At 51.1% G+C, this 22,750-nt stretch overlaps 9 protein-coding genes across 9 annotated transcripts; 3 read left to right on the top strand and 6 right to left on the bottom strand.

Annotated features, from left to right (window-relative positions):
- Positions 1 to 1,841: 1,841 nt before the first annotated feature.
- Positions 1,842 to 3,092, top strand: QC763_511668 (uncharacterized protein; the record flags this gene model as incomplete). The annotated part of the gene is made up of 2 exons (XM_062913724.1): positions 1,842 to 2,087; positions 2,145 to 3,092. The coding sequence occupies exons 1-2, from the start codon at positions 1,956 to 1,958 to the stop codon at positions 3,090 to 3,092; spliced, it is 1,080 nt and encodes a 359-aa protein (XP_062764492.1). The 5' UTR covers positions 1,842 to 1,955.
- A 41-nt stretch (positions 3,093 to 3,133) lies between these two features.
- On the bottom strand, positions 3,134 to 3,857 carry QC763_511669 (uncharacterized protein). Its single transcript, XM_062913725.1, has 2 exons — positions 3,739 to 3,857; positions 3,134 to 3,673 (listed from the first exon to the last, which is right to left on the bottom strand). Exon 2 carries the CDS (start codon positions 3,671 to 3,673, stop codon positions 3,191 to 3,193), a length of 483 nt encoding a protein of 160 aa, XP_062764493.1. The 5' UTR covers positions 3,739 to 3,857; the 3' UTR covers positions 3,134 to 3,190.
- Positions 3,858 to 4,440: 583 nt separating this feature from the next.
- On the bottom strand, positions 4,441 to 7,446 carry QC763_511670 (uncharacterized protein). The gene is made up of 5 exons (XM_062913726.1): positions 6,643 to 7,446; positions 6,091 to 6,579; positions 5,916 to 6,032; positions 5,677 to 5,866; positions 4,441 to 5,626 (listed from the first exon to the last, which is right to left on the bottom strand). Exons 1-5 carry the CDS (start codon positions 6,769 to 6,771, stop codon positions 4,521 to 4,523), a joined length of 2,031 nt encoding a protein of 676 aa, XP_062764494.1. The 5' UTR covers positions 6,772 to 7,446; the 3' UTR covers positions 4,441 to 4,520.
- A 1,878-nt stretch (positions 7,447 to 9,324) lies between these two features.
- On the bottom strand, positions 9,325 to 10,485 carry QC763_511680 (uncharacterized protein; the record flags this gene model as incomplete). The annotated part of the gene is made up of 1 exon (XM_062913727.1): positions 9,325 to 10,485. The coding sequence occupies one exon, from the start codon at positions 10,483 to 10,485 to the stop codon at positions 9,325 to 9,327; it is 1,161 nt and encodes a 386-aa protein (XP_062764495.1).
- Positions 10,486 to 12,532: 2,047 nt separating this feature from the next.
- QC763_0086950 (uncharacterized protein) lies at positions 12,533 to 12,862 on the bottom strand (the record flags this gene model as incomplete). Its single annotated transcript, XM_062906198.1, has 1 exon — positions 12,533 to 12,862. One exon carries the CDS (start codon positions 12,860 to 12,862, stop codon positions 12,533 to 12,535), a length of 330 nt encoding a protein of 109 aa, XP_062764496.1.
- Positions 12,863 to 12,911: 49 nt separating this feature from the next.
- On the bottom strand, positions 12,912 to 16,713 carry QC763_0086960 (uncharacterized protein). Its single transcript, XM_062906199.1, has 5 exons — positions 15,804 to 16,713; positions 15,220 to 15,748; positions 14,851 to 15,174; positions 14,633 to 14,794; positions 12,912 to 14,581 (listed from the first exon to the last, which is right to left on the bottom strand). The coding sequence occupies exons 1-5, from the start codon at positions 15,884 to 15,886 to the stop codon at positions 12,944 to 12,946; spliced, it is 2,736 nt and encodes a 911-aa protein (XP_062764497.1). The 5' UTR covers positions 15,887 to 16,713; the 3' UTR covers positions 12,912 to 12,943.
- A 79-nt stretch (positions 16,714 to 16,792) lies between these two features.
- On the top strand, positions 16,793 to 17,746 carry QC763_511710 (uncharacterized protein). The gene is made up of 3 exons (XM_062913728.1): positions 16,793 to 16,969; positions 17,023 to 17,040; positions 17,098 to 17,746. The coding sequence occupies exons 1-3, from the start codon at positions 16,925 to 16,927 to the stop codon at positions 17,332 to 17,334; spliced, it is 300 nt and encodes a 99-aa protein (XP_062764498.1). The 5' UTR covers positions 16,793 to 16,924; the 3' UTR covers positions 17,335 to 17,746.
- A 570-nt stretch (positions 17,747 to 18,316) lies between these two features.
- QC763_511720 (uncharacterized protein) lies at positions 18,317 to 20,001 on the top strand (the record flags this gene model as incomplete). Its single annotated transcript, XM_062913729.1, has 2 exons — positions 18,317 to 19,482; positions 19,533 to 20,001. The coding sequence occupies 2 exons, from the start codon at positions 18,317 to 18,319 to the stop codon at positions 19,999 to 20,001; spliced, it is 1,635 nt and encodes a 544-aa protein (XP_062764499.1).
- Positions 20,002 to 20,260: 259 nt separating this feature from the next.
- On the bottom strand, positions 20,261 to 22,012 carry QC763_0086990 (uncharacterized protein; the record flags this gene model as incomplete). The annotated part of the gene is made up of 1 exon (XM_062906200.1): positions 20,261 to 22,012. One exon carries the CDS (start codon positions 22,010 to 22,012, stop codon positions 20,261 to 20,263), a length of 1,752 nt encoding a protein of 583 aa, XP_062764500.1.
- Positions 22,013 to 22,750: the final 738 nt, after the last annotated feature.

Here is a 22,750-nt window from a genome sequence, read left to right on the forward strand (position 1 = left end):
TCGAAAACTGGATGTTCTCTTGTGCCACACACTGCAGAGCAAGGTTCTTGATGATTTTCATGACGACCCAAATCTTGGCAGACACAGCTCTGTCAAGCCGTTCCGTCAAACTCTGCGAGCAAGAAATGGCAAAGGCTGGAGGCTGAGAGACTTGCTGTGCAAGAAACTCCATAGATGCATAAAGGAAGAGCATCATCGTTTTCGAAATTGGGAGCGTCATTAGCAACTCCTGGCTTTCCCGGTTCCTGTTCTGTTGGCCAAGCAGGCTGGATGGACCAATAGCCGTCAGCCAAAAGGCCATTCGTCACGCGGAGCTGTGAGCAATAGTCTTTCTCGCCCAGAATATTCAACCATTGTCTTCCCGAAACATCGATCTCTGTCAGAAACGTACAAAGCTCTTTGGCCAAAAAGCATAGCGTGAGATCTTTTGACTCCGAGACTCGTTCGAGCTCGGCTTTGATCTTCTAGATAGTGTCGTTTGCTTGCTTGATGTCGTTGTCTTTTTCGTGGGTCAGGACTGCTATCTGTCGATCTTGGCTAGCTATGGTATCCTCTGCCGCTGCCAATTGCTGATCTTTGGTACTCGACTCTTGCTGGAACTGCTTCTCCATGCTTGTGATTTTGTCGTTCATCCGTCCCAACTCTTGTTGATGATCGTCCTTGACCTTTGCGAGTTCAGTTGTTAGGGTAGTAACGGTGGTGCCGACAACAGCCAGCTCTTCGACTTTGGCGGTCAGTTCGTGCTTGATATCCCGATCTCTTGTTTCTTATTGTTCAAATCCTGGGGGTTTTTTTCGATTTCGTTGACCTTTGTGGCGAGCTCTTCATCTTTCGCCACGAGTGCATTCTTCCGTATACCCAAACTCGATGCAAATATCTTCGTACCTTGCATCAGTCTCTTCCTTCATCTCAAAAAGCCGATTTTGCGTTGAATTGAGCTCATCTCTCTTCGCCACAAGTTCATTTCGCAACACTACTAGCTCGTCCAACTTTGTCCCAAGCTCTCTGTCTTTCTCGAAGAGCTGGTATTTCAGGCGCTGGAGCTCATTGCTCAGCTGCTTAGAATAAAGAGTTGAATGTTTTCTGCCCAGCCAGAGAGATTATGCAAATTGGGCGCAGGGGGCAGCTTGCTCCTTCCTTTATAGCAAGGGAAGGCACCTTAGGAAGGCACGCGTGATCTGGTGCTGGTGTACCGAAAGCTAGAGGCCTCAAAAGATTTCAGTCCCCCCCCGATAAGGCAGCCGTCTGGCGAGAAAGGAGGAATCCACCTACCTTCAGTACTTTGTTTGCATATTCGAGCCCTTTTGGGGTCTGCTGTTTCGGACAGGTAGGAGAACTATTACCTTGGTAAAGCTGGCTTCTTAACTGACTGGCATCATGGATCATGTCCTCCAGCGTGGTCTCTGACACTCGACGCGTCTTGCATGCTCTCGATGATTCAGGGCCTTGGCCCTGTCCCAAATTAACCATGCGAGAGCATTGCACCAACTTCTGCTGACTTTGTTTCCTCAAGGATTGCGACACAAGCGACAGCCACGTACCTCAAGGATGAGAGCGGGCTAAATCGAACCCTGTCGACCTTTGAGAACAGTTCGTGGCTAACATCCTACCATCATCGCCGCTGCACATTCAGTCACTACCCCTTCTAGGTTGAGATAGCTTAGGCTTTCATCCCGGGCAGTAAATCCAGGAAGCTTAGGATTCATTCACGTTCTTCAGCAGGTCGTCTGTGCGCCCGAGATGTGTTGGTGGTGCGAGTGTCAGTGCCCTCGCACAGAACGTTACCTCACTCAGGGGTAATCTTTGACATTGACGTCACCTCTAGACGACTTTTCAATGTCCCCAACTGTGATCATTCACTGTCAGCTAATTTGATACACTCTGACTCGTGGTTTGAGGGCATCTGAATATACCATCAACATCAGTAAACATACCCCTGACCTCGACAGGCCAAAATGTGCTACGCCCACGACCTCAACCCTACCCCTCAAGACATGGGCTCAACCCCATCACCCTCAACATCCTTCGGCTACCCTACCTCACCACCATCGCTCCTCGTCAACGCCCCATCCAGCCTTCAACAACCTGTACGCCCCCATCACATCTCCCCCTTATTACCTAGGTAGTCACTAACCCCCACCTAGTCCAACCTAACAACCCCCTACCGCCCCCCCTCCGCCTACCCAGGCCTAATCCCCACACCCCCAGTCGACATCCCCCTCTGCTCCATCTTCCTCTTCCTCCTCCTCCTCCCCATCCCCCTCAACCTAACCCTCCACCACCTCTCCCTCTACCGCCACCGCCACCCCGGCATCTCCACCCGCCCCCTCATCCCAATCCTCCTCTCCGTCTTCTGCCTCCTCCGGATCCTAGCCCTCTCCTTAAGAATAGCCTGGTCCGTCCACCCCTCCAACCTCCGCCTCGAAATCGCCGCCGTGATCCTCTCCATGGCCGGTATCATCCTCCTCTACATCGCCAACCTAATCATAACGCGTCGCTGGGTGCGTGATTACGCCATTTTCGGTTACCGCACCCTGGTCAAGGGTTTTTTCCGGTTCTGGGCAGCGGTTGTTATTATTTGTCTCGTCATGGCGGTGGTGGTGAGCGTTAATTGTTATTTTACTCACGATGGGGTTATACTTTGGGAATGTAGGAATGTGCTTCTTGTTGCGGTTGCGGTATTGACTTTTGTAGCTTTTATACCTGTTTTGACGGTCGGGGTGGTGATGGTGGGGGATTTGGAGGATCATGAGGTGATTGATGGGGAGTACTCCCGTTTTAGGTCGAGGAGTGGGTTGCTTGCGGTGACGGCATTGTTGTTGACGTTGGAGGCGGGGTTTAGGTTGGGGGTGATGTTTGATCCGAGGCCGTGGGGGGAGGAGAGGTGGTATCATTCGAGGGCGGCGTATTATTGCTTGGGGTATGTGCTTGAGGTGGTGGTGGTTTGGTTGTTGACTGGGGGAAGGGTTTGGGGCGGGTTTAGGACGGGGGAGGTGTATAAGGGGCATTGGCCGGGGGGTGGGAGGCCGAGGGTGGAGAGGTGGGCTGACTGGGTTAATACTGAGGGGGAGGTTTATGGGGAGAGGGGGTAGGAAGAGGGGCGGTAGACCGCTTTTGTTGATAGGTACTGTTGGAAAAAGGAATTTTGTTGATTGGATTCATGGAATGAGTGTGATCGATTTGTCTATTCTCAAAGATCCTCCGGTCCATTCAACCCAAACGTCTCAAACACCTTGAGATAATGATGTCTTGGGTCCTCAGAGAGAGGATACCACCCCTTATTACTCATATCCAACACCATCCCCTGCACCGAGGCGAGTATTAACTCGATGATATCAAAACAATCGTTCCGCCAGTCTTTGTATGCCTTGCTGGAGGGATCGTTGTTGGGAGACGGCACACCGTCATGAGTCAAATAATGACCGAGTCGATGCCGAGAGAGAGAGGCACGAAGACACAGATTCCAGCGGCGAAGGATTCTGTTGGTTGTTACATTGTCCTTGAAGTAGGCGTAGTCGAGGGCGATTTGAGGAAGGGCGACGTAGAATCGCTTTGGTGGGATGTAATCCGCTTCGCTTTTCTTCGTCTGAGAAGAGCCTTCGTATCTGATGTTTGGATTGTTGCTGGCGGTGAAGTTGGAGGTCATCTTGGGAATGTTGAGGGAGAGAGACATGCTGATAGGTGTTAGCGGTTGACTTGCAGAGAATGAAGGGCAAGAAGCATAGGCAGGAAGCATACACTTTAAATGAAAAAGTTACAAGCAATCAAAATCGTGGAAAACGGTTTGACGGAACCGCACCTTTGGCATCATGGGCTGAAAAGCAGACCACGCAATGTTTTGCGACCTCCCACTCAACTGGGCTTCAAAAGCTTGGTGCAACAGAGGACAAAGCAACAGGTCTCTTTTGTGGCTATTATGTAACCGTTCGTCTGATGTGTCCATAAGTGAAAAGGGCCGCTCAGACGCAATTCTTTGTTCATGGATCACTGAAGTCAGGGTTCGGGATACAAGAGGCCGGCTGTCACCTCCTGCAACAATGAATCTCGTGTTGGCATCATGTCTCAGTCAGGGTTGGAAGATGAATTTGAGAAGGAAGCAGGGGGAAAAAAAGCACCAAAATATGTGCCTGATTGACCCTCCCTCAGAGGAGCTATCCCCCGATCCCACCAGACTATGTGACCATCCCATAGACATGTACACCCTGTCGGTGGCCGTAGGCACGCTCATGTATGTAGGTAATATTGCGTGGACGATGATCAAGCTCCGGGAGTCGAATCCAGAACGCGTTGAATCGGTGGTGGCAGCTTGACCATGCTCTCAAGTCCCAACCACTGGGCCAATCAAAGTATATACTCACTCCGATTTATGAAATGTGGTCCTTGTTCGGCGCCTATAAGGCAAGGCAGTTGCTCCCTCCTTGTCACATGGTCAATAGAGTGTCTAGATGATCGGGTCTGTCTTTTTATTTCGACTTTGTATTGCTCCGATCGGTATCACATTCAGCTTCGTTTACTTTTCCTCAGTTACCCTTTCCCTTGCCCTTGCCCTTTCCCTTGCCACCCTTGACCGCGTCGGCCGTCTCTAACACAGCAACACTCAAGCCCGGTAGGGTGAAGGTGAACTTGCCGCCCTTTCCGGCCTTGATGAAGGTGGTCTTCTCCTTGACAACATTGATACCAGTGAAGGGGTCGTTGTATCCATACGGATCCTCCGGCCCAGTAAGCACCGTCAAGTTGGCAACCGCTCCCTCGTTAAGACCATCAAACTTCAACGACACCGGGATCAATTCAGTCGAGTTGTAGACGGCAGCCTTGAAGATACCGGTGCCAGTCTCGCTCTTTCCGGCAACGTAGAACAGAGGGTCAAAGTTGGGCTTGCCGGCCGGGGCATCGACCGGGAGCGTCTCACGGATGATGTGGTGGGCGAGGATTCTCCAGACATACCAACTGGTCGAGCGAGTGGTGAGGGCCGGGTCAGCGGCATGCTGCACCCAGGTCATGCTCCATTGCCAGCGGTCCAAGCTGCGAAGACCAGGCGCGTAAGTAGCACCGATGATCTTGTCACCGTTTCTCTCAGTGCTGATCAGGAAGATAGCCTCAGCAACACTGCCGCCCCACCAAGGCAAGGGCATGAGATCTCCCTCCCAAGCGATACCACCGTTAGGATGCGTCGACGCAGCCTCGCCGATGAGCGTCACGTTATCCTTGCTCAAGTTATCGAACTTGGCGAATCTCTCAACGAACTCATCGGGAGTCAGGTACGGGTGGTGATCACCGGCAGCGCCCGCGGGGATTGTCATGTTGTCGAAGATGGAGGGCGAGGCGATGATCTTGATGTCGGGGTACTTCTCGTTGAAGGCCTTCATCATCATGGGGAAGCGGTAGTTAATGTACGACTCGAAGCCAGCAGGGCGTCCGGCAAGCCAATCCTCGTTACCGATTTCAACCCACTTGACCTTCCAAGGCTTGGGGTGACCAAGCTTCGCGCGGACGGCACCCCATTTGGTGGTCTTAGCATCGCCAGTGAGGAACTCGATTTCGTCGAGAGCCTGTTGGATGACCCATCCCATCTCGGATTCGGGAACAAACGAGCCATCGAGGGCAAGACCAGCGAAGACACCGACAACTGTGGATGCGTTAGCAAGAGAAGTCACTCCAGAAAATGGGATCACATACTGGGCTCCAAGTTCATGTCATCGGCCCACTCCATGTACTCGACCAGACCCAAGCCAAGGGTTTGCTGGTACTCCCAGACACCAGCCATGCCCGGGCGATCCTTCAGGGGGCCAATGGTCTCGTACCACTTCCACCAAGTGTCCAAGGTGTTACCCTCGAGCATGTTGCCACCGGGGAAGCGCAAGAAGGTCTGTCAAGCGTTAGCAAAGGCTCCTCTTTTCTGACCAGAGAGGACTTACCGGCTTCAGCTCAACCATCGTCTGCGCAAGATCAATTCTCAGTCCATTCTTCCTTCCTTTGAATGTCGGAGGGAACAAGCTGATCAAGTTGAGATCCAAAGATCCGTCCTTTGCGCCCTGCACCACATCATGTCAACCCAACTTCTATCTCAGCCAATATCAAAGAAGCACATACCTCGGCATCCCACTGCACAACAAAGGTGTTGTTGCTGTTGGGCGCATCCTTGAAAGGCACCAACTCAAACTCCTTCTCGGTCCACTTCCCCTTCTTACTCCCACCCTTCACCACCTTCTTGCCAAAGGTCTCCCCGGTAATCGCGCTGCGCAAGCTAACCTCAAAGTCACCCTTGTACTCACCAGTAACGTGGAAGCTACCAGTGTACTTCTGCCTCTTGACATCCATACCCCAAAACCCAGCATTGGCCAAGCCAACCTTCTTCCCCTTGGTGTCCTTGCCCTTGCCCTTGCCCTCCTTGGGGTTGGCGACATTGACGGAGTAAGGCAGCGCAGAGGAAAGGGGCTTGGCAAGCTTTTGAAGGGTAAGAGTAGCGCCACCGATGGGGCTCCAGTTGTCGAGGTTGGAGGGGAACTTCTCACTCCCTTGGAACGCGCGGTTGGAGATGAGCTCGGCGTAGATGCCGCCGTCGCCGGAGTTGTTGATATCCTGTTTGCAGTCTCCATGTCAGCAGTGCGCAAAAACAAAAGGGAGATCTCGCAAAACACACACCTCGTGCATAAGACCATACATGATATCAGTCGTCTTATTCCCCCCCGAAGACTTGACAAACAAATCAATAGCCACACATTGCGTCGACAGCGCCAACAACGCCGCGAGGGCTGGCTTGAGGTGGATCATCCTGCCGGTTTTACTTTGCACCACCACCAAGAAATGGTAATAAGCGCAAAAGCAGAATTGACACTGACAAGACTGAAGAGGAAGAAGAAGAATCCATGAGTTCTCGGAGGTCGGTCAACGACGATGGTTTTAAGCATCCCCTTCTTCCCCTCACACACCGAGAAATCCATCGAGTTACAACAACCGCGGCCTTGCCACCCGATGATCCGCCAGACCGTGATCTAAACAAAACATGCTGAATCCAGGTTCCCGGGATGCTTCAATATAGGCAAATATCTGGCGGGTGGGTATTTGGGTTGATGTGGTGGGTTGATCTTGGGAGGCGTTTGGTAGAAGCGCTCCAATGCTGTGGTGGGTAAGGTTTGCGGGTGGCTGTTTTGGTGCGACGCTATGCAGGGGGGCGACGGGTATTTAGAAAGATCGTGGGAACAGCTCTTCGCCGTTGGGTGATGTGGTTGCAGTTGAGGGTGCCAATGCCGAACCGAACCGATCACCAAGCCGGGGACTCGGGAGCGGGGGAGGATGAGCCATTGTCGGGAGATCGAGAGAACCAAGGTAAAGAGCGGAGAAAGGTTTTGGGGATTGTGCAGTCGGTGGAGAATGCAATGACATACCGAGCGGCGAATACCGTCAACATCCATTCCACGTTACATTGCTGTTCTAGCATGCGCACCAATAGAAAGGTCACACCTAGGCTCCATCTGAGTCAAACTTTGTTCGGAAAATATGAAAGTAAAGTTATACAAAAGTCTTGAGCATAGCTCCAGATCGGGACGGCCGTCATCCTCATCCCATTAGCGGTACCTAATCTGATAATCCTCATGAGAGCATGGGAATGGATTCATGCATTTAGACTAGCTACGATGCACCTACCGACCTAGTTCCCCTGGATGTTGTAGGGTAATTTGAGGATATATGATGGTCTGACGGGCCCGTTTTCTGGTAAAAGTTCACCTTGGGTATCTTACGCGGATGTGGCAAAGCGTTAAACATGAATACAAGTGGTTATTAACCAAGGTACTCTTCCTGTTGTCCATCTTGGAACTTCATTTTCCGAAGGAGCTTATCAACAGCGGTGGACATCATGGCTGAGGATTGTGCTCAAAGCGAAGGGACTATGGCTGGTGAAGGAGAACGGAGCATGTCAAAGGCACTTGAAGGTTGTCTGAACACCTCGAAACTCGTCGTCGACCTTGGTTTAGTGATTATCCTATCTATGACTATCCTATGACATCGGTACCCAGGCTCCGACATCCACCGAAATTGACCCAAGACCTCTATTCGATATGAGTAAGGTACCATCAAGTATTGATCGCCATATATAATGGGAATTGCGTTTCAATCGCTCATGTTGCTCCATTCTCCTTCATCATTACTCTCTTCTTCACCACAAAACGGTCTCCCTTCATCATTTTCTTCAGAAAAGGCTTGAATCGTCGTTGAAAAATGAATCGTCTTAAAAAAATTCCAGTTGATTGTGCAATGTCTTTGACTGTCTGGACACATCTTTAAGTGGCTCCCGACGATCCACATACTTTTGTGGTCGACGAGTCCTTTCATCACTCCAACTCCAGGCAATGTCTTCAGCAATAAATTCTTTGACCAAATCCCTTCGCTTCCGACGTTCCAGGTTGTTTTGCATGTATTCCATCAGCTTATCAATTTCCATAAGATACAATTTCGCGTCTTCAATCATAACTATGCGCTTGAGACTATGAACCAGAGAATCTGTGTACGTGAAGTCGGCGGTGTCGAAGCAGTTATAATCCCGAGAAATATAGATAATGCGAGTTACCCGAAACTTCATTTTCCGGAGCCTCCTGACACAATCCTTTTCGGAGTCGGACAGATCATCTCGATGATAAAACATACGGCGGGCGAGTGCGAGCAGGGTTGCAGTGTCGGTCTCGACGAAAAGCCCACCACCATGGATTGCGTCGACAATCTCTGCACATGCAACGGACGACCATCCATGAGAGCTGAACTCAAATATCCCTTTCATTTCATGTTGGTAGACAGGGCAGATAGTGAACCTTGTGCGCTTAGACAAATCGGCACCCAGATCCAAGAGCTTGTTGATCATGAGGGCTATGAGGCCTTGGATATAGTGTGTTATATTGGCGGCTAGCAACAGTCTTGCGGCTGCCTCTGTCGGGCTGACGTGGAATGCTGCAGGTGTGTCGCCGTTTATCGTATAGCCGTTGTAGGAGAATGTCCGGAGGTCCGGGTTGATTTCTCGAATTCGCAAAACCTCCAAGGTCATCTCCAAGCTCCCGATCACAACCTCTTTCAAATCACACTTGGGGTTGTGAAACAATGCCTCATCTTCCTCATCCGACTAGTCAAAGAGTCTTGGATCCATATCATTCACTATTTCGAAGAATTTGCCATCGATCCCAAAAAGGTCATCTGATAGGGCGGCCGTGAGCAGATAGGTGTTGTACTCCACAGAAACCTGCCCAGCTTCATCCAAAGTTCTTAACCTGTCGAGCAAAAAATCATGTGCGTATTCACTTGAGGCGACGCCGAGAATATCGATCCATGGCACTTGAGCTATGGGCTGGTGCGACTGGACGGCCATGCCTCAAGAATGCCCTCGGCAGCGGAAAGAATCTCCAACACTTGCACCCGCGAGCTCCCATATCTCCTCCAATTATGCTGAATCTCGCGGAAGAAGGAAGCAGGGTTGTCGCACATCGTCCGCACGTTACTCTGTTCGAGGGAACCTTCGGGAAACAGTAGTACAGGAACAAGCACAGCCTGTGTAATTTTGACAAGCCTTTGCACTTTGCTGAGACGATCACCCTGCAACAGCTTCTGTCCCTCTTCGGACCCCTCAAGAAACTCTTTGGCCGATCGATGAATAAAGTGAACCCTGTTAAACAGGGGCGTGTTGGCGTTTTCTGTGACCTCCAGGAGCCCTACGCAACGGACTTGTATTCGGCGCGCAAGTTGATCCGATGTCTTCGTGAGAGTTCGCTCCAGGCCCTCGGTTTCTAACCTTCCATGGCAAAACTGATCCATGAGGCTCAAGTTAGTTGCCAAAAGCAATTCACCGATGGCTAATGGCTTGCGGTTATCGATGAGCTGGCAGGCCAAAACTGTGCTGAGATACATTGCAGCATCTCGTCGATACAGAGGCTCGTCATCTCCAAGTCGCTTCCACATCGCCGCATATCGATCTTTCAAATCTCTCGGCAAAGCTCTCAGGCGCTTGCCTAGTTCCCAAACACTGTCGCCTTGGGCTAAACCATTTCTTAGCGACTGAAGGGCCAGTGCAAGCCACAAAAACACTCCATCAGCCATCTCACAAATACTTTTCAGGAGTGGTGTTTGGTCAGGGCCAGCAAGCTGCTTGAAACGTGTGTCCAAGACACTGGAGGCGTATTTCCAAATGTCCCACTGTGTGAGTTCGTGAATTTTGAACATTGGCGCATGGGATAGACCGCTTTTTAGAAGGGGTTCAGGACGACTTGCGACGCATATTTTGACATTCTTTAGAGTTTGGAACTCCTTAACGAAGTTCAGAAGTCGCCGTTGTCCTTCTGATAGACCGGCATCGATCTCGTCAAGCCCGTCCAAAAATATACAGACGTCGGTGCCCAGATGCTCTAGAGCCAATTTGAGAACCTTCTTGAGCTCCTTCTTGTTCCAGTCAGGAGCTTCCACTTTCTTGACCGTCCAGGAATATTGGGTGCTGATTCTGGTGGTCATCTCGGCAACGGAGTCGAGCAATTGATGGAGCAACGAACACAAAACTCCCTTGATCCTTCTCTCCATAGGTTGACCACCAGTCCGGATGAAGTGGCTCAGGATGACAGTCTGTTTCCCAGCCGCATTAACAAGCCGTATAGTTCTGGGATTATTGGCGACATACTTCATGAGAGTACTTTTGCCGGAGCCTGGCTTCCCGCATATCCAGAAAAGAGGCTCTTTTGTCGACTGCAGCGACGACAGGAACTGAATTGAAGCCTCCTGACGTCTTGCAGCGTCTCCGAGAAGCTTATGAATATCTTCATGTTCCTCGTCTATTCTGCTCTCGTCCGGTTCGTTGCTATCCTCATTCGTCGTCGTCATCGTCGTCGTCGTCTTCGATATCATCGTCGTTTTCAGAATGCCCAAAAATCCATCTTAAGGTGTTGGCAGTGGGCGTTCTGATCTGATTGCGCCGTTCGTTCAGGCTGCCGTACTTGACACTCTTCAAAAGCCTACGGTGCTTGGCTTCATCGAATATGGCGGTTTTCAGATTCGTCACCTCGGTCGTAACGTGAGTGAGAATAGAATCGTGACCAAGCCTGATACTTGCTGCCTCAGCTGTCACGTGGTCCCGGATGGAATCCCCTTGTTGAATGAGCAAGCAAGTCATGCGTGATTCCCCATCTGCAATAGCCGTGACAAGATTGCGGAGCTGCAAGTCAAGTTTAACGAAATCGTCCCGTTGGCGTATATGGATTGCTTCGGTTTTGGTGCTGAAGCCATGTTAGGTAGTGAAATTAGAGAGGCTCCCTTGGAGGAAACGGAGGCAGTAACTTACCAGATGCTGTACCACAAACGGGTCTCAAGTGCGGACTGGTTCCTGTTCAGGGTCTTCTCAAGCTCCTCATGCTTCTTTTTGAGTGTCAATGTGTGTTTCGTCCTAAGTTCGATTGACTGCCATCTTCTTCCAGTAGTCGTTGTCGCTTGAAATTTGCCCAATTCCTCTCCTAGAGCTGTGGCAGCAGCTTTACATTCCTTTGCTATAGCAAGGAGTTGCCGGTCATTTTGCGTGAGAGTTTGTGTAGCCGAATTGAGACTCTGTGTGACGTTGTCAAAAACAGCGTTGAGATGGACTAGGGTTTTGGACAAGTCTGCGTCGGGTGTCTCTCTCTTCAGAAGTCGAGTGCAAGTCGTGTACAATTCATCGGCAAAACTAGTAATTTGGAACACGTTGCAGACGAGACCAAGCGCCGCGAGGGTTTCTAGGCCAGACATGATCGATACCGAACAACTACAGGTAGGTTCGGCAAGTTGTGTAGGAGGAAGGATGGGCTGGTTGTCGAGAGGGGGAGTAACTTAGACTCGGAAATCCTTTGCTATGTTCATGCGAGGTGGAAGGTACACATACCTAACAAAGATAAGCGTTTGGTTCCGGGTATCAACAAGTGGCTATGAGACAAACCAAGAGCAGTCAAGGAAAACAATGTTGTGTTCAGAACCTCGAGAGATTGCTGCTAGAGAAAAGGAAACAAGGCATCGCGGGACGAAAGAGCGGAGAAGGACACGATAATGCCACTGAAACACACCCACCTGCAGGAGTGCCTCAGGTATCTCGTAGCCTGATCAAAACTGCAGAGAGTTGTCTCTCAGCCACTGCAGGTCATCAACATCATTAACAGCCCGGTGAGCAATGATGGGTTGCTATTGGTGAGGCTTGCAGATGAGGGAGGGGGGCATGGTCGAAGCCAATATATCGGAGGGATGGGTCGAGAAGACACACAACCGGCGGATGGGACCTTCCAGAAGTAGCGTTTAAGATGTATGAAGATGCATGCGTCCATTGGAACGAATGAACAAATCATGTGAAGGAGATATCCTATTACCTAGTTGAGTGGACTGTCTGTCAAGCCCGTGTCTGCTGGCTGCCTTGAGAGCAGGTCGTCACTGTTCCACAAAGTTGGCCCAATTGAAGTGCCTATTCTGTATGCTGCGGTAAAAAGGACCGCACATTTTATGGTTGATATGGAGGGTTTCCAGTCTTGAGACTACCGGTGGCGGATGACTATCATACAGCCAACCCAACCGGCACCCCCCCCAATTCCTCCCCAACCCCAGGCGAATCCAGCATCAACTTCCCCGGCAACTCGAACCTCTGTTCTTCCACAGGCTTCCACTCCTTCTTCCTCCCAACCCCCCTTCCCAAGCCAGGTGCCGACAAAATAGGTGTAACGGGCGACATAATCCCCCTTCCCACCCACCCACTCCTCCTTCCTTCCTTCCTCCCTTTCCCCAACCTCTGCTCCTCCTCCTTCACCCTCAAAGCAGCAACAGACAACCCCCCCAACTTCCTCAACACCCTCTCAAGCCTAAACCTAGCTCCATAAACAGGACTCATCAATCCTCTTGTCTTGGTCCCTGTCTTTGTATGCAAAGTGATAATCTCATCTGCATCATGAGTCCCGAAAAGTGAAGTCCATCATTTCCATAGGTGGAACTTATTCGCGGAGAGGGCAAGGAAGAGCTCATTTTGAGGTAGGAAATAGCGGAAGTGTTGTGGTGACAACAGATGGAAGATAAGGTTGGAGACGGCGTATTGAAGGAAGGGGTAGGATGACGTGATTAGCTGGCGTTGGTTGGCAGTCGTCGAGAAGGGCCGCAGCGGAATGTTGAGGTTGAGAAAAAGGGCTGACTTGACGTTTGGGCTTGGTTTGGGACTTTGAGTTAGACTCTCAAAGTCACGCATATTGAGGTAGGCCAGACAAGCTCGGAGGAGGGAGTAATGTGAGATATTGAGGAAGTCGGTCGTGGTTAGGTTGGCCGGGATGGTACTGTTGCCAGACGTGAGGCAAGTAAAGCCTCGGCCCGAGAGGAAGAAAGAGCGGACGGAGCAGTGACGTGCCTGTACTCGTTGAAGGCCAAGGGAATCGTTTCCCTCCGACTTGGCTTCAAGGAGACCAATGGAGCGGGTTCGTACCCATCTGTGGAATTGACAGGGTGTGTCGGATGTTATCACAGAATTCCGAAGTTGCCGGAGGTCCCGCATCGAAAATGGGGCTCCAACATCCAGAGCCATCAACGGCCCGAGACGCTTGTAGTGTTCGAACTGGTTTGGGTCGGTGAGTCTGATTGCAATGAAGAGATCATTCAGGCGCATCGGCTCGGAGGCAAGTATTACCCACTGAAAGAGGATCAATGCCTCAGCCCTTTCTTTCTCGTTCAAGGTGCTTAACATCCACTCATACAGCCCGTGCAAATCACCAGAAACCTCTTGTAGGGTGCACTCGATGAGCTCCTGAGTAGCGCCTTCTAGAATAGCCGCATTAACGATATTAACCACAATCTCAGCCCATAAAAAGACGCCTCCTGCTTTGCGACCAATCATCATGACTGTACGGTTGCGTTCCTCCCATTCTGCCATCAAGTTGAGACTGACAAAACGAAGGATATCGTCGGTGTTTCGGATGTGCATTGGGACGCTGATGGTATTGTACAGCTCGGTTTCGGGGTGGTAAGCACTGGTGACGCATATGCTGAAGTTGGAGTTATGTGCGAGACGGGACAGACGACTGATTACCTCTCCGACATACATCGACCCAGCCTCATCCGGTATCTCGACGAGGATGAAGGTTCGTCTTGTGGGGGTCTTGATTGGTTGGCCGATGTAAAAATCGGAAAAGAATGACAAAACTTGGGCGTCATCGAAGGCCTCCGGGTCAGCTCGAGGTTGCCTATAGAGTTCGAGTAATGCCTTCCGAAGACGCGGGTCCTGCAGAAATAGCTGTCCCAAAAGACTACGACAGACACTCGCTGGGATGCTTGTCGGGTGTGCTGTAATGCCGATAATGGATGCTCCAGCAGGGCCCCACTGTCGTCCAAGCCTCCTGCGTAGAGACGTGAGAAGGATATTCTTGCCACACCCAGATTCGCCTCGTATCCAGAAGACCTTGTTCTTGTCTGGGCCACTTCGGTTGTGCCATGTCTGAAAGTCGTACAGATCGTATAGCCAAAGGCAGGTTCCAGGATAGGATGCGGCCAGGGGGGTCTCGGCGTGAAAAATTGGGGGTGGAACGAGTGCCGCCAGGCAGTCGGTTTCTTCGCTATTCAGGACATGACGCTCCTTCAGGTTAGCTGGCAATAACTTGACATCAATCTGGAGGTGACTTACTCTTTCCTCTTCGTCCCGAACAAACTCAGCCAAGCAAGTTATCAAAGCTTGGTATCCCGCATCTTCCATCGACCAAAACTTAGCAACGTTGTTATGCAAAGCCCCGATCGTTGTTGCCTTTTCTCGAGGGTCTCCGATGAAGCTTGCAAGTCGACGTACGGTCTGTGTGCATTTGTCAGGTCTCTGTCCTTCTTTGCCGGGAATTGGCGGTCACTTACTGCGGCAGCCCGCTCATCAGCATCTGCAAAGCTTGGAATAACAGACTCCTGGAATGTCTTGACCCTGAAGTTGAACTCGTTCCATCGCCTGATGAAGGATTGTCGTCCAAGCTCAATCTCAGCGCTGCTGCCACCACAAAGCTGTGGCAAAACAGGATCGTCCGGGTCAACAGAGAGGGTCACACTGCCCATACTTGTCACAGCGTCTCCAAGTGATGCATGTTCCGTGGCGCGGTGAGGGCTAGCGAGGAAAACCACGGCGGATGTCGAGAAAAGGACATTTTTCAGAGGTCCGTCGCGTTCGATGTCGGCGAGGCGAAGGATCTACAAGAGTTAGCCAATAAAACATGACAAGCCAGAGACCCTTACTTCTTTTAGGATGATACCGCCGGTGGAATGAGCAACGAAGACAAGAGGACGCGCTTGCGCCCCAAACGCTGCCCGCGCAGTAGCCAGTTCAAACAAAAACTCGCTGGCATGCGCAAATATGTCGCCTTGTAGCCGGAGGGGCTTCTTGTCCACAACCAGGGTGTGGTAGCCCCACGTAAATATCCTGGCGTTTGGGCAGGATTGCGGTAAAAAGTCCAACGGCCAGAACACGTCGTTCCTTGGGGCCTCGTTAAGCTGATCCGCAAAGTCGGCAAGACGTAATCGGGAAGATGACTTGAACGAGGCTTTTCTCAGCAAAGTTCGCGATCTGCTAACAAAGCCTTCCTCTTTGGCAAGTAACGGCTCCGAGTTCGTTCGCCTGAGTTGCGCTGTAGGAGGCGGCTTTCTCAGTCTCTTCCCTTGTGTTGATGAGGGATGTATTGGCGTGATGGGTGTTGGCGTTTGCCCTTCGTCAAAGCACTTCCATGACCTGACAGGATGGCCGCCCATGCCATGGACCAAGATAATACTGCGCATGATGATCAGACAGTGCTCTCATTCAGCCGGAAGGGTGGTCTACTCACTCAACGGCTGGATCGATTGGTCCGTCAGGCTCATATAGCAGCGTAAGCCCAACTGACTTGATCTGGTCTTCTTGAATCTTCATTTTGGTGTGACCAATTAATCGTGCAAAACAACGAGTTGAGAAAATTACACAAAACGATGGTGATGGTCAGAATGCCATCTGGCCCAGGTTGTCGGACGTTGTTCAGGCCTTCAACATCCTTATTATTAGCCTCGCTGTGCCGCCCACCATCACCGAAGACCTGACACACAACAACATTATGAGCATTGGTTGAAACGCCGTTTCTTGTTTCTTCTGGTGGTGGTCTGGAAGCGGGCCGATGAAGTCCAACGTCTTCAACCGTGCCGTCTTCGCCTCTCTCAGGCCGCCAAAAGCCGGACACAATACCCGACCCGGCTGTTCTGGTATCGAAACGGCATGGACGCATGGCCAAGACTCAGTTTTGAGTGTCAAGAACAAGTCATGCTGATTTGAAGCAATGTGAAGCCAGCTGGTTCGTGAACTTGTAGTGATGAGCATTATCGGGAGAACGACGATGATTGGCATGGAATATTGAGGAGGTAAGTGATATCGATTTATTCGGAGGCAATTTTTTTTAAAGAAAAAGAAGAATGTAAAAGGAAGGAAAAATCCAGATCGGAGGTTTGATATTCCCCAAGCAAAAGACCAGCGAGAAATTGGATAGGTGTTGACAATCAAGCGATGACCAACCAGGTCAGCCCATCGGCGCACAGACACACCCACGATGATAAAGCCGAAACAACAGAAACGGTTTTCTCGAGAAGGACGCCGCCTAGGGTAGATAGGAATATTTGACCATTACGTTGCTCTGAAGACTGGTGTTGATGTTGGTGGGGAGAATTATCATTCATCCTTGGCATCTCCAAAGCCCCCAAATGCGACACTTCCCCACCTGACAAAGCAGAGATTAAAGTCACGTGAAGTGGCGTCCCGTGTCGCTCTTCCCAGCGGCGTGCTCGTTCCATTCAGCGGCAGACCTTGAACGTCACCATTGTCGTCACGAAGTGACCCAGTGGACTCTGTCGCTTGGGTTGCTACTCTATTATCGATGTAATATATCGCCCACCTTTTTTTTTACTTTCCAGTCCCTTTCGAAGCATGGCTTGGGCTCGCATACTTTGGCAGGTGTACCTGCGAGTAGAGGTTTGTCTTCCTCGCTGTTATCTTGGAGAGCTTGTACTGACTTACATTTCCAGGATCATATCGTCGCCCGAGTAAGCTCCCCAATCATCCTGCTCCCCGATCCCTATACAAGGCTCTAACCGACAAAGATCCTCCAAAGCCCCGGATTCCATCACGGCGTACGGCGCATCCACCGTAGAGTCGAAGATTTCCGATACGGGCGCAACCCACACGAACCACTGCGCCAGGGAGAGGCCTCAGCAGACCCTAGAGAAGGATACGAACAGGCTAGGAGTTTCTTCAAATACTTTATTGACGAGCTCAAGAACCAGGCCAAGGGAAGGCCAACGGATGTGGCACCCCCACCAGCACCACCCAAGAAGTGAAGAGGCGTAGGCATGGAAGGAGCAGCGAACATTTTAAGGAAAACACGATGCACGATCAATCCTCCGCCGTCAGCAAGAAAATACACCGGCTTATCAGAAGCCAAGGGTATAACACCAGCTGGTGCGTGGCATTGCCCGACAGAGTTCGGGATGTGGCACATCTCCGTAACGAATGTGCCCCCATACAGCCTCAGGACACCATCCGCAGTAAGAATTTGGCTTGCGCTAGTAGCGTTGGGAACCAAGATATTTCTACTAGCGGGAAACTTGGATAGCACGTTTTTGGCATATCACCGAGCTGTACACAACGCCATACGATAGACTTCGTCAATGCCAATCATTATCAAGATTCAGACCTTGCAAGCTATTCCCACTTCCTCGACATACCAAGGTCTTGTACCCACAATTGCCCACATCATCTTCCCGCTATCCGTCTCCTATCATTTTCAATACTTAGGACCTTGCAGTTGCACCATCAGTGGTATTTCCTTCAGCTTGACAACACACACACAGCCCCATTATGCATGGTTCGCCCTGCATAACCCCTGCGTATTCGCTACGTGATAGCACGTTGGGGATAACGTACCCTGCAGTTGTCCATGGTGCATGCGATGATAGTAGCAATGTTGCAGCCGCAAAGCGGGGAGAAGACTGTTTGATTGACCCGATGGTTACACGTCCTTGCTGACATGCATCTTGGCAATCATCAACAATGGCTTGTTGGATGAATACGGATCACGGCATGCAGGGTTCCCCACCAGAACTGCCATGTTCGAGGGTGATCATCCGTGGGTGGATGGTGTTATCCCAGGGATTGAGATGGCTTCATTGCTACACACATGCCGGTGGTCCGTGTTGGCTGACGAGGAGGTGACAGGAGGTTGCGTTGTGAAAGGGAAATATATAGGGGCTGCCGGGCGCGGTTGGGTGTCTGGGCTTGATCACTTGGTCCAGGAAGCACGGTGGCTTCACCATCAGCACCATGGCGAGCTGGTACTTGTCCCTTTTCATAGGCATTCTGGCCTTTACGATCTTCAAGCTTCGCAATGTCGGCCGTCGACCGAAAGGTCTCCCTCCTGGACCTCGAACCCTCCCCCTCATCGGCAATTTACACCAGATCCCCTCCAACAACGCATATGTCCAATTCAAGAAGTGGGCAGAAGAATACGGCCCAGTCTACTCGCTGATCACCGGGACGAAAGTCATGATTGTGCTCAACACCGACGTCGCCATCAAAGACCTCCTCGACAAGCGCAGCAACATCTACTCATCCCGACCGGAGATGTACATCTCCTCCCTTGCCAGCGGCGGCCTCCGCATGTTGCTCATGCCATACGGTGATACCTGGCGGCGAGTCAGGAAGCTCTTCCATGGGTTGCTGCACCTGAAGGCGTCGAACTCGTACGTCCCCTACCAGGATCTCGAGAGCACATCCATGATGATTGCGTTGTTGGAAGAACCAGACAAGGTGCTGCATCATATTAGACGGTACACCAACTCCTTGACCACCCAGATCGTCTACGGGTTTCGAACCCCAAAGATTGATGACCCCAAGCTGCTCAGGCTGTACCACGTTATCGAGGAGTGGTCGTCCATCACCGGCGCCGGGGCGGCAGCTGTCTTGGACGTCTTTCCCATTTTCCGATCCCTACCCCCTTTCATTCGCCCACTTTATCGCCATGCATTGGACCTCAAAGAGCGAACGTTTGACCTCTACAAAGGCCACTGGCTCGAGGCGAAGAAAAAGGTGCAGAATGGCACAGCCAAGCCATGTTTCTGCGTCGGTATTGCCAACGCACAAGAAAGCCAAAAGTTTGATGATGACTTTGCTGCCATGGTTGCTGGGACGGCGCTGGAGGCAAGCTCGGATACCACTGCCTCGACGCTGGCGGGGTTTGTCCTTGCTATAATCTTGTATCCGGAGGCGCAAAACAAGGCGCAGAGGGTGGTTGATGAAGTTTGCGGGGATAGATTCCCCTCGATTGAGGATATGGAAAACCCAAAAGCGCAGTATATCAGGGCTTGTGTGAAGGAGAACTTGAGGTGGATGCCGACCGCGATATTGGGCGCGCCGCATGCGGTGATTAAGGATGATGAGTATATGGGGTATAGGATTCCCAAAGGGGCAGGGGTGGTGTATAATGCTTGGTTAGTCACTTCTATTCCTTTCTTCGCTGATATTTTGCTGATGGTTGCAGGGCTGTACATATGGACGCCGAACGGCACCCTAACCCCCGCGTCTTTGATCCTGACCGGTACATCCATGACTTTGCTAGCTCGACCGAGTCAGCTCAGCAGGCTGACGCTACCAAGCGGGATCATTTTAGTTTTGGGGCGGGGAGGAGAATCTGCGAGGGGATGCACGTGGTTGACAGGTCGATGTTTCTTGTTATTGCGAGGTTGATGTGGGCGTTCAAGTTCGAGAAGGCGATTGATGAGGTGACGGGGCAGGAGATCACACCCGATCAGGATGATCTAGTCGGTGGGTTCCTGATGCAGCCCAGGCCATTTAGGTTGAAGATCACGCGCAGGAGCGAGAAGAAAGCGGAGACGGTGAGGGAGAAGTGGGGGGAGTGTTTGGGTTTGTTGGATGAAGGGGGGCAGTGGAGGAGTGTACCGGAGGGGATGCCGTTTACTGTTTCTGAGGGGGACGGAAAGGGGGACTGATAGTTGCTTTGACCTTGATGGATATCTTGGGGGTGGTGGTTGTCTTGCGATGTTGGTGAATGGATGGAGCCAGACATACGAAGGTTGAGAACTTTGGTCCCGATTTGTTCAGTAGTATATATCTGGGGTAATCGGTGGCGTAACCTTGAAATAAACTCAATTCATCACGTTCTTGCTTAAAAACCCCTCAATTCAAGATTCAGTCCATTCGTTGCAAGCCTAACCTTCCCCCAAGTGGAACTGTCAAGACTTTAACCCCTTAGAGAATGTCAAATCTTGTCCATTCTATCCCGATATCCCCTTCCAGTGCGTGTTCCATGTCCTCTTCCATATAGCCAGGCACATACGAGTCACCAACATACTCATAGTAACCATTGTGACTAAATCTCAGGGTTAGTGGAGCGTGACCTCGTGCAACCAAGCAAACAAGATCGCCCTCCCTGCAGTCAGGCGAACCCAGTCCGAGTCGGAACCTGGAATTGGAACCTAGCCCGGTTGCCATGTAGATCTGGCGGTGCGGTGCACTTCTGCTAGCACTCAGTGTGGTGGTGTGCGTGATGGCCTCAATGACCTCAGTCTTGTTAATCTTATTGTTCTCGGGCTCGGCGTCGAGATAAAGCCCATCCACCTTGAGAGAAGCACGACTGATGGCTTCCTTGAACCAGTCAAATGACTCCTCAGCAAGGTCCTGGCCACCTGTGAGGCAGCTGTACAACTCGACGAGACATGCCTCATTGATAGGGCCGACAAATCGTATAAGTCTGTCGAGGTTCGTCCACCACTTCTGCAGGCTATATGTCCTGTGAATTATGCCAACCAACTTGCCGTGAACCTGCAGCACTCCCGCGTTTGATACAACCGGTAGATGCTCGCTTCGAGATGGCACACTTCTCGTTACCCGACTCAGTGCCGGGTACCGGAGAGCTTCAATATTGCAGGAAAAGTCCGGCGTCCAGGAAGGGAGGTATGTCTCCCACGTCGTGAGATGGGTCCTGAGATGGGTGCAAAGAAACAAAATAATCAGTGTCTTGTCACTCTCAATCGACAACTTTGCCATTTCGGTGTAGACCTCCGACACGTGCTTGTTGTAATCCGGTTTGGGAGGGTGAATGCCCGCCGCAATCCCATCAAAGTGTATCATGCCAACAATGGCAAAGACGTGATCTCGAAGGTCGGAAAATTCCGTATTGATGCTCACGGTGAGGACCTCGTTTAGGTTGGTGATGCCCTGGCCACTGTGGTGGTGTTGGAGCTCATAAGACTGCTGTCGCAGATAGTCGATCCCCGAGAACATTTCGAAAGCCTTGGTGTATGCCTTCAAAGTTTGACGCCCTAATATGCTCGACTTTGGGTTCAAGACGTCTTCAAGCTCCTCCCCCATAGCCAGAGGGCTGGCAGCAGCCCATGTCTCCCAGTCTTCCCACTTGTTCCCACATCCGATAAGCGGCGCTTTTTCTGGGCAAATGACCTCCTGTAGAATCCATGTTCTGCTCCAAAAAGGCCGGTTCATCAGGGTTGTCAAAGGCTCAATGGCGCGCCACACGTCCAGAGCCGGCTTCATGGGGGACTTCGCAGAAACAGCTCTAATGAGCTCAAAGGCCTCGTCGGTCCCAGGATTAGTTGGGCCCAGCCATGCAAGAACACGGGATGCGCCCTTAAATATTTGTCCCATGTACTCGACCTGGCGATTCCTCTCTGTATTGTCGTCTTGGTTGATGCAGATGGCGTCGATCCAGACCCGGCGGTCCCGATCTTTGAGTCTGAGGTGGCGAAGAGCATCATGAGCTGACTTGGTGACGGGCAGAGAGGCCGCGCCGATGGAAATCAAGTAATTGCGGGTTGGATCCCCCCAAGTGTAGGAGAGGGCTTCGTAGTCGTTTTCATGTTGCAGGCTGTGGCGGGTCAGGGAGCATAAGATTGGATCGTCGGACGACCCTAGGTGGATCGTCAAGACGCGGATTTGGGCGATCGAGTGATCGATGGGTTTGTATTCAAGATGTGGAGGTGGCATATTTTTTTTGTTAACAGGATTATCTGGTCATACATGACAATATCGGGTGAAGAATTTGAAAATAATGTTGCTGGTGAGCATCTGGAGGCATCGTTTGGACAGTGATGCCTGATGTCACGCCGGCCGCATAACAGCTGACCAATGAAGTCTAGAATCGTGCGGGTAGGCCAAATACCTACCTACCAGACACACCCTGCCCACAAGGTAATTGAGACAGCAAAGGTAAGTTAACCTATACCATAGTATGAACCATGCCTCATTAGCAAGTTAATAAGCATTTCTACTACATTTAAAGGCCTTTCAATTATTTTTAAAGGCCTATCAACTATCTTTACAGGCTTATCAACTATCTTTCAGTCGGTGAAGGTTGGGACAGTTGGATGGGGAAAATAAATGGCGCTCTCCGCATCCTTGTCCCAGTCGCCAGCGTATAGAGAAAGTCGGCATTCCGTCATAGTGCCCGCCATCGTTATCGATAGCCAACTCCTCCAAATAGGCAAAATCGGTGAATTTGGTGAAGACCGTGTCGTTTTCTGGAAGGACGAATGCACTCATTCTTAGAGTTCTTAGCCGCAGGGGCTGTCGTCCATCTCTCGCATATTTGTTGCAAATACCATTGAGGAACCCGACGTATTTTACCGATTGGGACTCGAAAATGTAGTCATCATCTATCGAAAGGTCAAGCGGTTGAAGACCCCTTCAAAGCTCATGTTAGCCAATCAGTCTGCACTGCTTGAG

This window comes from Podospora pseudopauciseta, assembly GCF_035222475.1.
Source record: "Podospora pseudopauciseta strain CBS 411.78 chromosome 5 map unlocalized CBS411.78m_5.2, whole genome shotgun sequence".
Taxonomy (NCBI): Eukaryota; Fungi; Ascomycota; class Sordariomycetes; order Sordariales; family Podosporaceae; genus Podospora; species Podospora pseudopauciseta.